Source organism: Belonocnema kinseyi, chromosome 1 (assembly GCF_010883055.1).
Source record: "Belonocnema kinseyi isolate 2016_QV_RU_SX_M_011 chromosome 1, B_treatae_v1, whole genome shotgun sequence".
NCBI lineage: Eukaryota > Metazoa > Arthropoda > Insecta > Hymenoptera > Cynipidae > Belonocnema > Belonocnema kinseyi.
In genome coordinates, this window is record NC_046657.1 from 167328071 (window position 1) to 167346323 (window position 18253).

Below are 18253 nucleotides of genomic sequence, written 5' to 3' on the forward strand. Positions count from 1 at the left end.
AAAAATTAGTAATGTAGTTTATAAGATCTCTTAGGTAGGTAGAGATCATATAAAAACCTTCAAACGGTACACTCCAACCCAGCATACGCAAACGGTACACTGGTGCGAATTGGTTTGTTTGAAATTTTAATATTAAATATTTAATATATTGAATGTATAATAAAAAGACTAGCATATATCACAGATATTTAACATATATATTTAAGATATATATTTAATATATTTGGGGATAATCTGCTGCAGCTATATTTGCGTAAATGTCAACAAAATGAAAAAACTTCGGGTGCGAATTCGCACCAGCGTGCCATTCGAGGGATAATATGAGATTTAATTTCTTATTGAAGTTCCGTAATATTGCATCGTTTAGGTATTTTTAGACGTTAAAACTTACAGGTATTTGTTGAATTTCGCCACTAGGTGTCACTATTTGTTGCACGATCTGAATTCCGCCTCCTTGAGACGCGGGTGGCTGTTGCGCCTGCTGAAGTTGAATTACTTGTTGACCCGACGCTTGCTGTGGGCTTTGTACCGTTACCGTTTGCGTTGTATTCGTATTAGGGTCCTGAAAAAAAAGAAGAGGAAAAATATGGGTTTTAAATTTTTATTGAACTTTTACTTCAACAGTTTTTTAAATTATTAGCTAAATTGTTATCTTTTTTTATTATATCATTCGGTTTGGAATGCGTAATCCGACAATCTTTCACTTTAAAAATGTTGCATTTTCGATTTTAATTTTTAAGCTACATTTTAAGTAAAGGAATTTTAACATGCAGTTTTAAAGACTTCAAAAATGAAAAAGTAGAAGCGTTTGAAATCGAAAATTTACGATAAAAAACATTTTTAGTAGACCAAGTGTGAATATAAATTAATTAATGATTTTTAAAATCGAACTGTATTTTCAGGATTGAAAATTGATTTTACAAGACGATTTGGTATCAGTTTACAAACGCCCGATTGATACTTTATAGAATATTTTCAATTTAAAAATAATTTCAAAATAATATATTCATAATTCAAGGCTTTTATTAAATTTAAAATTTTGTTTCAGTCTGAAATGTTACATTTTTAAATGGAGAAAAAGAACAATTACTTAATATTTACAAATATCTGACTTCATTTAAAATTTGTAATTATAAATCAAATATTAAAAATTAAAAACAAAAAAACTTTGAACATTCCATTTTTAATTGTTCTATTTTTTAAACTTAATTTTTTAAGTCAGATTGTTGAATAAAAAATTTATAATCTTATTAAGAAGTGTGAAATGCTTTAAAAGAATAAGAAAATATTTCCTGAAGATTCCTAGTAAAATTAAAAATGATTTTCTATTTTCAAAAATTAATTTCAAGAGAATATTTAAAATAATTTAGAAAGATTTACAAAATTGTCAAAAATGCATGTGGAATATTTTAAGGATTCTCTTTTTATTTGGCACGATAAAAAAAATGCAGAGAAAATTCTAATCATTTTATAATATGTTTAGAAATTCTGAAAAAATTTCAAAAATAATTTTTAAGTGTGAAAAAATCTAAAGAAACGTGTAGATTTTTTAACTTTCAAAATAAAAATAATTCATCTTTTAATTTCAGAAGTGTTCAGCTTATATAAAAATGTAACTGTTCCATTTTTAATATTTTCAGCTTCAAGTGCATAAAATGATGTAATTTTGCACATTTTTTAATGCAATTATTGTTTCTTTAATTTAAAGAATTGAAAATCATAATCTGGATTTATATTTTTGGAACTAAATCTGCATCGCTGAACTCTACAATGTATAAAAGTTAAAAAAAATTATTTGGCTGTTATCTGCATTATTATTAAAAATGTTCAATTCAAAATTTGAATTAGCTTTCATTTTATACGTGAAAATTATTGAAAATTTGAATACCAAATTTTTTAATAAAAAAAAGTTTAAGAGTATATTTAAAAATATTTTTAAATATTTACAAAAATTGTCAAAAGTGAATGTGGAAGATATTAAGGATTTTTTTTATTTGGCACGATTAAAAAAAAATAATTGTAGGAAAAATTCGAATCGTTTTAAAATATGTTTAAAAGCTCTGCGAAACATTTCATAAATAATTAAAAATATAAAACAACGTGTAGATTTTTCAAAATTTCGAAATAAAAGTTTGAAACATCTTAAGTACTTTTAAAGTATTTAGAAAAAAAGAAACATTTCATTTAAGAAATCTTTAGCTTATATCAAAATTTCACTTTTCAATTATTAATATTTTTATTTTCAAATTGCATAAAATTATGTGATTTTGAAAATTTTTTAATTAAGTAATTTTTTCTTCAATTTAGAGAATTAAAAATGATAACGTGGATTTATATTTTTGGAACTGAATTTGCATCTTTGAACTCTACCATTTATAAAAGTTTAAAAAATGTATTTTACAGTTATATGCATTTAATTTAAAAAATTTCAGTTAAAAATTTGAAGTAGCTTCCATTTTATACGTGTAAATTATTGAGCATTTGAATACAACATTTATTAATAAAAAAAACTGTTAAATTTGAAAAATAAATTTCAAAAGTATATTTAAAAATATTTATAAATATTTACAAAATTGTCAAAAGTGAATGTGGAAGATTTTAAGGATTTTTTTTTATTTGGCACGATTAAAAAAATAATTCTACGAAAAATGCTAATCATTTTAAAATATGTTTGCAAGTTCTGAAGATTTTTTAAAAACAATTAAAAATTTGAAAAAATCTTAAATCAACGCGTAGATTTTTCAAGATTTTGAAATCAAATTTTGAAACATCATACAAATTTTTAAAGGATTCAAAATAATTCAACTTTTAATTTAAAAAATGTTTAGCTTATATAAAAACTTAACTTTTTAATTATTAATATTTCTAGCTTCAAATTGCATAAAATGATAAAATTTTGTACATTTTTATATTCAATTATTGCTTCTTTAATTTAGAGAATTGAAAATGTTAACGTGGATTTATATTTTTGGAACTGAATCTGCATCTTTGAACTCTAAAATTTATCAAAGTTGAAAAACAAATTTATTTGGCAGTTATCTGCATTTAATTAAAACAAATTTCTGTTCAAAATTTGAAGTAGTTTCCATTTTATACGTGAAAATTATTAAAAATTTGAATCCACCATTTTCTAATAAAAAAACTTTCAAATTTGAAAAATAAATTTCAAGAGTATATTTAAGAATATTCAGAAATATTTCAACATTTTTTAAAAATTGTAGGAAAAATATAAATAATTTAAAAATATGTTTAGAAGTTTTGAAAAAAGTGTTTAAAATAATTAAAAATTTGAAAAATCTAAAGAAACGTGTAGATTTTCAAGATTTGGAAATCAAATTTGGAACATCTTAAGGATTTTTAAAGCATTTAGAATAAAAATAATGAAACTTTTAATTTAAGAAATTTTTAACTTATATAAAAATTTAATTTTTTAATTATTAATATTTCTAGCTTTCAAATTGCGTAAAATGATGTAATTTTGAAAAATTTTAAATTCAATGATTGCTTTTTTAATTTAGAGAAATGAAAATGATAACGTGGATTTATATTTTTGGAACTGAATTTGCATCTTTGAATTTATTAATTTATTAATTTAGAAAATTTCAGTTGAAAAATTTACTTGAACTTTTTGAAACGTGTAAATTATTGAAAATTTGAATAAAAAATTTTGTAAGAAAAAAATTTGAAAAATTAATTTCAAGAGAATATTTTAAGAAAAATTAAGAAATATTTACAAAATTGTCAAAAATGGATGTGGAAGATTTTAAGGACATTTTTTCTATTTTCCACGATTTAAAAAAATTATAGGAAAAATTCGAATCATTTAAAAATGTGTTTAAAAAGTTCTGAAAAAAATTTTTAAAATTATTAAAAATGTGAAAAAATCTAAAACAACGTGTAGATTTTTCAAGATTTTTAAATAGAATTTTGAAACACCTTAAGGATTTTTTAAAAGTATTTAGAATAAAAATTAAACTTTTCAATTATTAATATTTTAAGCTTCAAATTGCATAAAATGGTGTAATTTTGAAAATGATAACGTGGATTTATATTTCTGGAACTGAATCTGTATGTTTCAACTCTAAATTAATAAAACTTACAACAAATTTATTTGGCACTTATCTGAATTTAATTTACAAAATTTCAGTTGAAAATTTAAAAGTAGCTTCCATTTTATACGTGTAAATTATTGAAAATTTGAATACAACATTTTTAAATTAGAAAAAAAAAAAACGTTCAAGCTACAATTTTAAAAGGTACAAATTCAAGATTTACGCTTTGGATTCTTTAATTTGCATCTAAGTTTTTACTACTTCAAATCGAAAAATTGTAGCTTTAGAGTCGCGAATTTTTCAATTTCATTCACCCCGAAAAATATTTTGCAAACCGAAAAGAAACCAGGAATTTTTTTCTTTTATAAAAAGGACCATCCTGAATAAAGAAAGTAGGAAAACTAAAAACGTACATCTGAGGTGCCGATGTTAATCGTCTGAATTTGTCCGGAACTGGGTTGGACAATCTGCAACGGTTGAGCGTTATTTCCATTGTTTTGCGCGTTTTGGTTGGCCGAGGCATGCTGCTGCGCCAGTTGGAAATAATAATGAACCTGGTCCGAATTCATGGAGGTACGAACAGTGTTATCGCCTTGCGCTTTGCTCTGCTTGAGTTCGTCCCGCGGAACAATATCAATCAGAAAATCGAACTGATCATATTTTGTTATCGCCATTGCGATGTCGTTCCTTTGAAGAGTTCTTCTCTTATTGTCCTCTGTGTGTACCCAGGCTCGAAGTGTCAGCTCGTGGATAAAAATTTCGGCCGCTTTTGAAAACAGCATCGGGGCCTCGGCACTTATCATTTTTACATCGCCGTCGAGCTTCATTATTTTCTTTATCCTCGCAAGAGGTAGCGATTGTGTCTTCAGGTCCATCTGTAACATTAATTTCACTCTAGAAGTTCATTGCATTCTCTATTTTTAAAGTTATAGGATTTTTTATAAAAATTTTTTTTTTGTATTCTCAGGGTGGCCACTATTTCTTTTTTTTCTCCCGGTTTTCTCCCGGTAGAAATTCGTGATTTCTCCCGGTTAAAAAAATATACATATACTGCTGTTGCGAAAAGTGCCATTTTTTCACGTATGAGCAATCATAATAAGTAGGATGAGAAAAATGTAATGCCTCATAAAGGAAAATGCAAAGATTTTATTATATAATTTTTAAAGGAACATGTAATCAGCGAAAATAGTTCAGTTAACAACTATTTGCAAACCGAGCACAACATTTTTATACGTAAAGTATTTTAATAGTATAACATTTTATATATAGTTTTTTTAAATCAAATTTTATCATTAGGCACTCTATATAGACACGAAAAGGTAATATGGGCGGTCAACCAATCACAAATAACTACCGATTTCGTGATTGGTTGTTCGGACACACGATGCTACGAAACGCGCGACTTATGAAATACGAGAAAGCTCCCGGTGTAATATTTCTCTCCCGGTTTTCTTCCGGTGCACGTTTCTCCCGATTCTCCCGGTTCGGTGGCCAGCCTGATTCTGCAATACCAACATTTTTATTTCTACGCGCGATTATTATTTTTGGGTCAAAATATCTCAAGTGTGCGACCTTTAAATCGACAGTTCTATTTTCAATCAACTTATACAGTTTTAGATTCGTTTTTATATCAAAATAACTCCCCTAAAATATTATTTGCAAAAAAAAGAATGTTTTTTGAAAAGTTATTAACAATCAAAATTCTTGTTCATATATGTCAGACTTTTCAGATTATCATTGAGTAATTAAATAACTATTTTTGTACAATTTTGGGGGATTATTGACATCTTAGACTGGAATTGTTAATTTGATTATAAAATTATTGTATTTCAAATAAGGTAACAAATTCGGCAACAATTTCAGCTTATGCTCGTGTTTTTCATCGGGAAAACTCACATTTTCGGGTTAATAATTCAACTGCTTTTTAGAAAATTCGTCTTTTTGACATGAAAATGGAGCATTTTACTTGAAAATTCAACATCTTTTGTACAAAATTCAACTGGTTTGAATAAAATTAGTATTTTTTGTTATAAATATCTTCTTGGTAGATATTTAATATTTTTTGTTTAAAAATGCATCTGTTTGGTTAAAACAAATTTTTGTTGCTTAAAAATTCAATTATTTAATTGAAAATTCATCTTTTTTGTTTAGAATATCAACTATTACATTTTCCGTTGAGAATTAGTATTTTTTGGTTGAATGCAACTACTTACTTAAAAGTTGAATTACTTTTTCAAAAAGTAATGTTGTTTAAGATGCGTAATTTGAGTAGAAAACTTATCTCTGGTTGAAAATGTAACTATTTTGTTTAAATTCACTTACTTGGTTGAAAATTCAACTATATATCCGATTAAAAATTCATCTACTTTGTTAAAAATAAATATTTGCACTTTAAATGTGAGGAATTTAAAGCCTTTGACATTAAATTTAACATAATATTTGTTGGCTTTTCATACCGGAAATCGTTACTTTGAATGAAAAATAATTGTATCACAAAGATTAAAGTTTTTTAACCAATTTTAGGTCATGTTAACGTTTTTTTTGCCCGAAATCGATTATTTTCAATAAACAAAATTAAGTTTAAATGAAGATTTACAATCTTAAACCATTTTTTATTATTGTTCTATTTTCAATCAACTTATACAGTTTTTGATTCCTTTTTATATCAAAATAACTCCCCTAAAATATTATTTGCAAAAAATTTATTGTATACTTTACTCTAAAAAATTATTTGGTAGTAAAAAACATTTGTTTATTGTTTAAATAATCATTTTGTTTTAACAATCGAAAATTAATTAAACTTCTCCGCCTGTGAAAGAAATTTTCCACGTTCCAATAGATTCTGCAATCTGTTCCGAAAATTTTATAGTTTAATCTTTAAAAAAGTATAGTCAATTTTAAAAATCTACATTCTTTTAAATACCACCTTCTACATTTTTTTATTGAAAATTCATCTTTTTTGGTTTAAAATTCAACTACTAGGTTGAATCTTTAAAATGATTAGTTAAAAAAAATACTTTTTTGGTATAAAATTAATCTTCTTGATTGAAAATTTCACTACACTTTGTTGAAGATTAAACTATTTTATTAAAAAATCAGTTTTTGTGTTGAAGCTTCATTAGTTCAGTTAAAAATTCATCTGTTTGTTGGAGAAATTAATTTTTTGGTTGAAAATTATATATATTTTTTTAATTCAAAACTAATCTTTTCAATGATAATTTGTCTATTCATTTTTTTTTAATTCGCATGTTTTGATTGAAAATTAAACTAATTCATCTATTTTCTGGAAAAGTGAATTATTTTGATAACATTATTTTCTTAAATTAATCTTTTTAACTGAAAACTTAACCATTCAACTTTTGGCTGAAAAAGATTTTTTTAATTGATAGTGGATCTATTTTGTTAAACTCATCTTTCTTAGTAGAAAATTTATCTTCTTATAGTTGTAAATTCATCTTTTTGGTTAGAAAATTAACTATACCTGGTAGAAAGTTGAACCACTTGAATAAAAATTCATTTTTTCGTAAACATTTACAAATGAACATGAACACAAAAAAATCAATAACTTTTGAACTACTTCAAAATAAAAACTTTGTCTTCAATACAATTTTCAGAAGACATTGTGGAATCTATTGGTTTAGAGTAAAGTATACTACGTAACAAAAATTTTCATAACTCAATTATTGAATTTAGATGAACCGTTTGCGAGTAATCCATTTAAAAAAATTATCAAGAACTTTGGTTGTTAATAACTTTTCAAAACAAAATTTTTATTCAAAAATATTTCAGGGGAGTTATTTTGATATAAACACAAATCGAAAACTGTATAAATTGATTTAAAAATAGAACTATCGATTTAGAAGTGGCATACTGGAGATATTTTGACCCTTTTTGTTGTCTAACGTATTTGTTAAATTAATATTAATATGTAAAAATTCTTATTGCATAATGTCTATTATCTGAAATAATAAAAAAGAAAAGCAAGGACAATGTTTTTTTTAATTGATGAAACCTGAGATGAATCTTAACTTCTGATAATTTTTTATTAACAATATTAATTTTAGACGAAAAGTATAATACAATAATAAAAAATTGTTTAAAATGGTAAATCTTCATTTAAACATAATGTTGTTTGTTGCAAATAATCGATTTCCGGCAAAAGACTTTAATATGACCTAAAATTTGTTTTAAAAAACTTTAATCTTTGAAATACAATTATTTTTCATTCAAAGTCACGATTTCCGATATGAAAAACCCACAAATACGATCTTAAATTTAAATTCAAAGACTTTAAATTGTTCACATTTAAAGTAAAAATATTTATTTTTAACAAAGTAGATGAATTTTTAAGCGAATACATAGTTAAATTTTCAACCAGAGATAAGTTTTCTACTCAAATTACGCATCTTAAAAAAAATTACTGTTTGAAAAAGTAATTCAACTTTCTAGTAAGTAGTTGAATTAAACCCAAAAAGACCAATTTTCAACAAAACAGTTGAATTTTCAATTAAATAATTGAATTTTTTAAGCAAAAAAAAAATTCAACCAAACAGTTGCATTTTTAACCAAAAAAATATTAAAGATCTACCAAGAAGATATAAGTTATAAGAAAAAAGACGAATTTTATTTTAAAAATTTGAATTTTGTACAAAAACTGTTGAATTTTCACGTAAAATGTTCAATTTTCATGTGAAAAAGACAAATTTTCTACAAAGCAGTTGAATTATTATCCCGAAAATGTGAGCTTTTCCGATGAAATGCACGAGCATAAGTTAAATTGTTCCAGAATTTGTTATCTTATTTGAAATCCAATTATTTTATATTTAAATTACCAATTCCCGCCTAAGAGGTCAATAATCCCCCAAAATTGTACAAAAATGGTTATTTTATGACTCAATGATAATCTGAAAAATTAAAAATTGTTTTAATTAAAAATATCAAGTTTAGAAAAAAACACAAAATATACAAAAATTATTTTAAATTATAAATCGTCTTTTAAAAATAAAATAACCGATTTTTATTGAAGAACGTTAACACAGCTTTAAATTGTTCGAAAATTGTTATCTTGTTCAAAATCTATTGTTCAAAAGGTCTAAACCTTCGTTGAAATTAACTTTTTTTATTAAACATGTTAATCTTCGACAATTTAAACTTAAAAAAAAGAATTAAATTAATTTTAAAATTATAATGATATTGGTTTGAAAATATCGCCTTTCGCTTTAAAACGCCAAAGTAATTTTAAAAATTAAAAAAATTATGACTTTCTTGAAATCTCATTTTTTAACAAAAATTATTCGAAATTATTTTAGCTTGTAAGTTTCATAATTTGAAACAAAAACAATTCGATTTAAATATAAACATTTTTGGTTCAAAATTTTAATTTCAGGTGAAAAGTGCCAACATAATCTAAAATTATTGAAAAATGGTGAATATTTTTTGAAATATAATTACTTTTTATTAAAAATATTATAAGGATTTTTGTTTTGAAATACCAATTTTTAGTTTTAACAAAGTAACCTAAAATTTTTCCCAAACTATGAAACTTTAAAATATAATGAATTTAATTCAAAAATGTATAAATAATTTTAATCTTTGAAATCTAATAATTTTTTATTTGAAATACCCATTTCGAGTGCAAAAAGCAAAAACCTACAGTTTTTAACAATTTGGAATTTTGACGATGGTTACTGCTTAAAATTGATCATTTGATATTTTTTGAAAACTAATTTCCCGCAAAATGCACTGATATAAAACATGTATAAAAATTTAAATAATTTATTAGATAATTTTTAAGTTTTCATTTAATCGTGCACGAATATTAAAAAGTACAAAAAGTTCCTCAATTCGCATAAGGGTTTCTATGAATTTTCTTATTAAAAGGAGATTATTATTTAAATTAAAAAATTTATAATCTTGATATTAAGCAACTTCAAGTCATAAAAGGAGAAAGTGCTTTTTCAATATTTTTATAGCCATATAAATATTGAAGTTACCTAATGAGGGTACTACTTTAAATTTACAAATTAAAAAGTTTTTTTCAATAACATAAAAAATATAAAATAATATAACATAAAAATTTCAAATAACTATTTATTTGTTAAAACTTTATAAGCACTTTAATTTGAGTACAAGTTAAATTATGATAATTGAGAAGAAGAAAATAAGTATTATCAGTTTGTTTTTAAATTGATATAAATATACAATTATTATAAGATTCATAACAAAATAAGAAAAAATTTTTTGAATATATCAGATGTGTCACAAAAGATTCTAGAAGATTTTAAAGAGTTTTTTTACATTATAGAATTTTACAAAATAGTGGGAAAAATTCGAGTCTTTTGAAAAGATGTTTAGGAATTTTTTTTAAAGTTTGGAAGAATTCAAGAAATATTTGATAAATTTTCGGAAATATTTCAAAGTTTTTGAATTTCATCTATTGAATTGAATTTTCTCAATTTAGAAGGTTTTAAATTCCTGAAAATATTTCTGACTTCAATTTTTCTCAAAAGTTTTTTAAATCATTCAAAATGTAAAAAAATTGCCCTAAATCTTCTAAATTTTCCCAAGCATTTTAAGGAAATTGGTTTCTGCTCTTGAAATATTTCAACATTCTTTTAAAATTCGTTTTAAATCTCTTTAATTCTACTAAATATTTCTTGAATTTACTCGATTAAAAAATGTGTTTTTAATTTTTCAATCCTATCTAATTAAGACATTTTTCTTCAAAATCTTCTACACTCTTTTTTGAAATTTTAGGAAATCGTTTTGATGTTTAAAAACCTTCTTTAATTTTCTCTTAAAATTCATTTATCAAAATAAAAAAATCATTTAAAGTTATCACCCGAATATTGAGAAAATTCTTTGTTTATAATCCTTTCATACCTTCTAAACATTCTAATCTTTAAAGATTATTCAAATTTTATCAGATTTTTTTCTAATTCTGAAAAATAAAAAAAAATAATTTTAAATAATGAACTAAAATCAATTTTTTTAATAAAAAATAATTTCTAATATTCATAGGAAACTAACAAAATGTTTTTATTTTCTTGAAACCTTATAAAATTATGAAACATCTTTACAAGTTTTAATTATTTTGGAATAGTTTCAAAATTTTTTAAATCAACATAAACTTAAAAAAAAATTGTGCAACAAAATTGCACAAGAAGGCTTATGTTCCCTAACTTTTCTAAAATTCTGTACAATGGTAAAATTGCCAAATTTTGTTTCAAAATCTTTTATATAATTTTTTTATAATTTCAGGAAATAATTAAAAATTTTCTGTGATCTTTTTTCAATTTTTTCTTAGAATTCATTGCAAAAACAACCATTTAAAAGATACCGATGAAATTATTTTCATTCTCTTGACACCTGCAAAATTCAGTTTACCTAAAAAATTTTTACATCCTGAAAATAGAATCCATTTTTATAAACAAAACCAAGTTAAAATTTCAGTTACTTTGGCGAGCTTTCCTTATTTGTCCAAAAACATTATCAAGATTTTTTTTTCATCAATTAAGATGTAGTTTCTCAAAAAAAAGCCTCTCAAATTTTTATGAAGCTTTTTATGTAATACTTTTTTTTGTATATTTCAATTTAATTTGGTGACACACATCAGTATTATTTTTAAAAATTTACCAGGGTGGGCACTATTTATAAAATTTCCGTCTCCTGGCTTTCTCCCGGTTCTCCCGGTAAATATGAGTGATTTCTCCCGATTTCTAAAAAAATAAAATCTCTTTGCGAAACACAGTTTTTTCACATATATAATCAATTGCAGAAATCGATAAGCATCAACGAATCCTTTTGCAAAAAATCAATTAACTTTGAATCATAAAAGTAGGATAAGGACATTTTTGTGCCTGATACAAAAATGCAAAGATGCCTTTTATTACGCATTAGAAGTAATTTCACGCGCGCAAATCGTGCGTTCACGTATGTGGATTTTTATTTCCTAACATGAAAAATATGCAAATTTAAAAATAAATTTTAAAACCAACTTTTTAAAATTTTATTTTAAAAAAATTTAACAATAATTAATAATTTCGAATTGAAGGTTTCTGAAATGAAAATAAAATATTGCACGATGTTGGACAATTTAATAAGAAAAAGGAATAAAATTGTATAATTTGTAGATGGAAGACCTGCAAATTAAACAATTTTATTTTAAATTGAAGAATCACGAAATTGAATGAATTCAGATTGAAAATTTAGAAAATGGGGCAATTTTAAATGGGAAACATTAAACATGAAAAAAATTCGACTTCCGAAAGTTGAAACTGAAACGAATGTGAACTTTATTTTAAACTGAAAAAATGTATGGTCATCAAAAATTGTGATACTAAAAGATTTTTATGATCAAACCCTTAAAAATTTTAATTATTTAATGTAAATTTAAATCACTTGAAAAGGAATAATTTTTAAAGTGCTAATTAATCTTTTCTAAGCTGAACCAATTCAATTTTTATTACAAAATTAAAACCTATTAAAAGCTAAAATGTGTAATTTAGCGGGCACATTGAAAAAAAGCATTAATTATGAAATATGACAAATCTCCCGGTGTAATTTTTTTCTCCCGAATTTCTCCCGGTGAAAGTTTATCCCGATTTTCTCCCGGTTCTCCCGATTTTATTTCTTTTGTGTTTTAGTCAAATTTGTTTGTAATTACATTCAAGAAACAATATTTATTTAGTTTCTCTGAAAAAAGGCACACAGTGATAGCCGAAACGTCAGAATATTAATAAACGAACTTTCCAGTAATTTCGTTTTTATTCTTTTAATTTAATAAAGGCCGTAAGACCTAGAAAAAATTCTTACTCATAAATTAAATTTCTATTATCTTTAGAACCGGAAGCATAAATGCATTCTTTTTTTTCAGCGGTGAGCGCCTATTACCCAACATGCCGGAGCCAGTCCATCATCAAGTGAATGCAGCTCGCAAAACATTCCAAACTCTGCATCAAATTGCGAAATTACTTAATACAAATTTGGATCCTGCGACTCTGAGTATCTGCGTGAGATTATGCGAAAATGGAGTTAATCCCCAGGCCCTGGCCACTGTCGTCAAAGAATTACAGAAGGAAATTAAGGCTTTGGATTCCACCCCAGATGATACGGGCGTCAGCAAAACTCCCTCGTTTAAATGAATTTATATATGTCTCTAATTTAAGTAGTAAAATAAATTCCTTTCTTTTTTAGAAAATTGTTACTTTTTTTAGGGGCCCAGAATTTATTTTTCGAATGGGAATTTTTAAACATTTTTGGAAGCAAAAAACTGTCCAAGTTTAATTTTGACAGTTTGAAAAAAAAATAAGTTGATTTTTCATATTTTTCAATTATGATATCATTCAGTGTACAATTCGTAATTCGAAAATCTTTCACTTAGAAATTTTCCATTTTGGATTAAAATTTTTAAGCGTACATTTTTCTTTTGAAGAATTTTTTAATGCAGTTTTAAAGACTCTAAAATTACAAATTAGTAGCGTTTGTAATCGACAGTTTTGGATAAAAAATCTTTTTTGTTGATAAATGTGAACATAAATTATAATGATTTATCTAATTGAACTATTCGTTAAGGATTATAATTTATATAATAATAATAATAATAATAATAATAATAATAAATTTTAGGAGACGATTCGGAATCAGTTGAAAATTAAAGAATTTCGAAATTTTAACGTTAAAAATTAAACTGTTTTTTATAAACTATTTTCAATTTTAAAATAACTTCGAAATAATATAATCATAATTAAGGGCTTTTATTAAATTAAAAATATTTTTTTAGTCTTATATTTGAAAATTTTTAATTAAGAAAAATAACAATTACTTAATATTTATAAACATCTAACCATTCATTTAAAAACAGTAATTATAATTAAATGTTAAAAACTAAACTTTGAGCGTTACATTTTTAATTATTTTAAATAAAAATAAATTAAGAAATAGTTTAAGAATTATGAAAGGCTTCAAAAAGAATAAAAAATGTTTTCTTTCTATTCCAAGGAAAACTGAAAATGACTTTTTATTTTGGAAAATTAATTTTAAGCGAATATTTAAAAAAATAAAGCATAATTCCAAAATTGTCACAAATGAATGCTTAAAATTGCTTTGAATAATTTGCAGCTCAGTTTTTATTAGGATAATAAAAAAATTTTAGCCTTAGGTTTTGAAGTTTTTTATTTCATTGACTGTTATTTTGTTATTGTTTTGCATAGTTCAAAAAATCAGTGAAAATCAGTGAAAAAATACATTTCATGTTAAAACTCTTTTTGTAGAAAAAAAAAATTATTTTAGTACGTTATGTAAACTTTAATGCACAATAAGCTTCAATTAACTTCTTATAACATAAAAATGAACTTAAAATAAACTTTATATCAATTTATATATCAAATATTCATAACCTAAAAGTTATTTTAGAATTCGTATTTCACTTCTGATCGTCTATAATTCATATTTTTTGTATATTTAAATCAATATTTTTGCATGTATTGATTAAAGTTCATTAGAGCTTATAATATTTTGAAACTTACATGAAATAGTAAAACAATTTTTTTCTTAACAAAAAGAGTTTTAACCGGAAACGTGTTTTTTAAATGTATACGAGAAAAAAAATCCATATAAAACACTTTGTTTCCCATAAATAATTATTTGTTGTATTTACTAATTGTTTTAAACAATGAAAAAAATAGAAAAATTGTTTCTAAGCACACATTAAAATTAATCTTAAAAATTCCAACTATCAGGCCTCAGGCTCACTTCAGAGATAAAAAACGGTGTAAATAGTGTCACAAATTAAAGAAAAATAGTGTCAAAATATTATAATATTTTTCAAATATTATAGTTTGTAGTTCGAAATCGAAAAGTGTTGAATGAAAAATTAAATCGAATTTTAAGCTATTTTTCCAATTTTTACAAATTATAAAAATTCCTTTTTATCATGGGCTCCACGATTTTACCATAAAACAGTTGAAGATTCATCCCTTTCTGTAGAAGTCATATTTTTCGTTAAAAATGCAACTATCTGGTTCAGAGTTAATCTGTTTCGGTTGAAAATCAAATATTTTTATTGAAAATTTAACTGTTTTGTAGAAAATTCGTTTGAAAATTCAAAAATTTAATTAATTTTTTGATCTTTTTAGACTAATAAGATTTTGGTTTGAAAATTCATCTCATTCTACATAAATGTGACCTTTTTTTATTAAAAATACAAGTGTCTGGTTAAAAGTTAATTTGTTTTGGTTAAAAATGAATATTTTTATGAAAATTCATATTTTCGGGTTGAAAACTCAACTGTTTTGTAGAAAATTCGTCTTTTTTGGTAAAAAATTAATCTTTTGGGTTGAAAATGTAACTTTTTTGTTAAAATTCAAATGTTTTGAACAAAGCACGCTTTTTTTTGTAAAAATACAAATATATATATATTTAAAAATTAATCTGTTTTGGTTAAAAAATAATTTATTGTCGGAAATTTGGATGTTTTGTGGTAAATTTGTATTTCAGGTTCAAAAATTCAATAATTTGGTAGAAAAATGAACTATTTAGTTAAAAATAAATCCATTTTAATTAAGGATTCAAGTATTTTGTTAAAAATTCGTTTTTGTTGGTAAAATTAAACTGTTTTTTATTTTCCATTAATTTTTTTTTAAATATCAACTATTACAAGTTTTCTCGAAGATTCATCTGTTTTGCTTTTTGAAACTCAACTCCTTGGGGAAATTTAAGATACTTTTTTGAAAGTTTAATCTATTATTGAAATAAGGTTTTTTGTATGGTAAAAATTAATTTTAGCAGAAATTTAACTAAATGGTTAAAAATTCAAATGATTGGCTAAAAATTAATTTTTTATTTAAAAATTCATATTTTCGGGTTGAAAATTTAACTGCTTTGTAGAAAATTCGTTTTTTTTGCCTTGAAAATTACAACAATTTGATTAATTTTTTTGTTATTTTTAGACTAATACATTTTTGCTTTGAAAATCCATCTCTTTTCGGAATTTCAAAAATATGTTTTGGTTGAAAATTAATATTTGAATGAAAATTCATACACAAAGCAGGTTTTTTTTTTTGTAAAAATACAAATATATATTTAAAAATGAATCTATTTTGGTTAATAATTAATTTTTTCTCTCGAAAATTTTCATGTTTTGTAGAAAATTTGTATTTTAGATTCAAAAATTCAATAATTTGGTAGAAAAATTTAAGTATTTATTCGAAAATGAATCTATTTTGATTGAAGATTAAAGTATTTTGTTGGTAAAATTAAACTGTTTTTTATTTTTCATTAATTTTTTTCTAAATATCAACTATTACAAGTTTTCTCGAAGATTTATCTTTTTTGTTTTTTGAAACTCAACTCCTTGGGGGAAACTTAAAATACTTTTTTGAAAGTTTAATCTATTATTGAAATAAGGATTTTTGTGTGGCAAAAATTAATTTTAGCCGAAATTTAACTAAATGGTTAAAAATTCTAATGATTGGCTAAAAATTATTTTTTTATTTAAAAATTCATATTTTCGGGTTGAAAATTTAACTGCTTTGTAGAAAATTCGTTTTTTTTTGCCTTGAAAATTACAACAATTTGATTAATTTTTTGTTCTTTTTAGACTAAAAAATGTTGTTCTGAAATTCCATCTCTTTTCAGAAATTTTACATTTTTTTATTAAAAATGCAACTGCCTGAATAAAAATTAATCTGTTTCGGTTGAATTTAAATCTTTTTTGTTGAAATATCAACTATTAATTTGTTTTTATTGCAGGTTCAAACTATTTAGTTGAAAATTTATGTAATTTGTTGAAAATTCTTTTTTTTTTTGTAAAAAAATTAATCTTTTGGGTTGAAAATGTAACTGTTTTGCACAAAGCACGTTTTTTGTGTGTAAAAATACAAATACATATTTAAAAATAATTCTCTTTTGTTTAAAAATTAATTTTTTGTCGAAAATTTTGATGTTTTTTTTTAGAAAATTTGTATTTTAGGTTCAAAAACTCAATAATTTGGTAAAAAAATGAACTATTTAGTTGAAAATGAATCTTTTTTAATTGAGGATTCAAGTATTTTCTTAAAAATACGTTTTTGTTGGTAAAATCGAACAGTTTTTTGAAATTTAACTCCTTTGGGGAAATTTAAACTACTTTTTTAAAAGTTTATTTTAAAATTAAAATTAGTTTTTTTCAAGCAAAAATTAATTTTATTCCAAAATTAACTAAATGGTTAAAAGTTCAAATTTTTGGCTTAAAATTAATTTTTTAATTAAAAGTTTATATTTTTGGGTTAAAAATTCACCTCTTTTGTAGAAAATTCGTCTTTTTGGCTTGAAAATTACAACAATTTGGGAGAAAATTTAACTACTTCGTATGAAATTAAACTGTTTTGTTTTTTTAAACTGATATTTTTTTAGTTTTAAAATGTTAAGAAGCTAAAAATTAACCAAATAAAATTTGGACTAACGTCACTTGCACTGTTCAAACTATTTAATTGAAAATGCCTTTAATTTGTTAACAAATTCGTCTGTTTTGGTAGAAAATTAATCTTTTGGGTTGAAAATATAACTATTTGGTTGAAAATTCAACTGTTTTTTTAGAAAAAAAGTGATTGTAGAAAATAACAATTTTTTTTTTTAATTCTCACCGTTGTTATTTTCTTAATTTCCTCTGTAACTTTAGGCCAAAATTGGCCCAAAGCTACTTGGGCCTCCGAACTCCCAGGCGAAGCGATTTGAAGGTCCCCATTCGAGTCGCCTTCCACTTCGCTATCCTGATTACTGAAAATGAAAATGTTTAAATTATATTTGAAAGATGACAGTACAGAAATAGATAACCAATATTTTTAAAAATGGCTAGATTAAAAGGATTTGTTCGAATTATCATTTTTTTAATAGTTATACAAAAATTTCAATTTTTATTTCAACTTTGGCGTAGCATTTTAATTTAGCTATAATTTTTTTTGATTATCGCATCATCGAAAAAGAAAATTTTCTTTTCTTTTTAAAAGCCTTTCATACAACATTTTTTTTTATTAAGCGCCCCATATCTATTATAATAATTATTAATTTTTGTACAACCAATATTTTTTATCCGCATTCAGAAAATTAATCAATCTCATAATCGACGATATTAAAAAAAAAATTAATATTAAAACTGAACAATGTGAAAAAATTACACTTGACGGTTTGTAGAATCTAGAATTGAAGAATTTATAAAAGTTTTC

General features: G+C 23.6%; 2 protein-coding genes across 3 annotated transcripts in view; one reads left to right on the forward strand and one right to left on the reverse strand.

Annotated features, from left to right (window-relative positions):
- Positions 1-13251, forward strand: part of LOC117172374 (mitotic-spindle organizing protein 1-like) — a 45811-nt gene extending 32560 nt beyond the window's left edge. The window contains exon 2 of the mRNA XM_033360233.1: positions 12928-13251. Within this exon, the coding sequence (XP_033216124.1) occupies positions 12928-13195 (268 nt within the window). The 3' untranslated portion in view covers positions 13196-13251. The remainder of the gene's footprint in view (positions 1-12927) is intronic.
- The window catches only part of LOC117172362 (nuclear transcription factor Y subunit gamma-like), a 26095-nt gene that overhangs the window by 6008 nt on the left and 1834 nt on the right, over positions 1-18253 (reverse strand). For both annotated transcript variants that reach the window (XM_033360214.1, XM_033360223.1), the window contains 3 exons: positions 17675-17807; positions 4466-4927; positions 392-562 (listed from right to left, as the gene is read on the reverse strand). In XM_033360214.1, coding sequence (XP_033216105.1) covers positions 392-562; positions 4466-4927; positions 17675-17807 — 766 coding nt within the window. The remainder of the gene's footprint in view (positions 1-391; positions 563-4465; positions 4928-17674; positions 17808-18253) is intronic.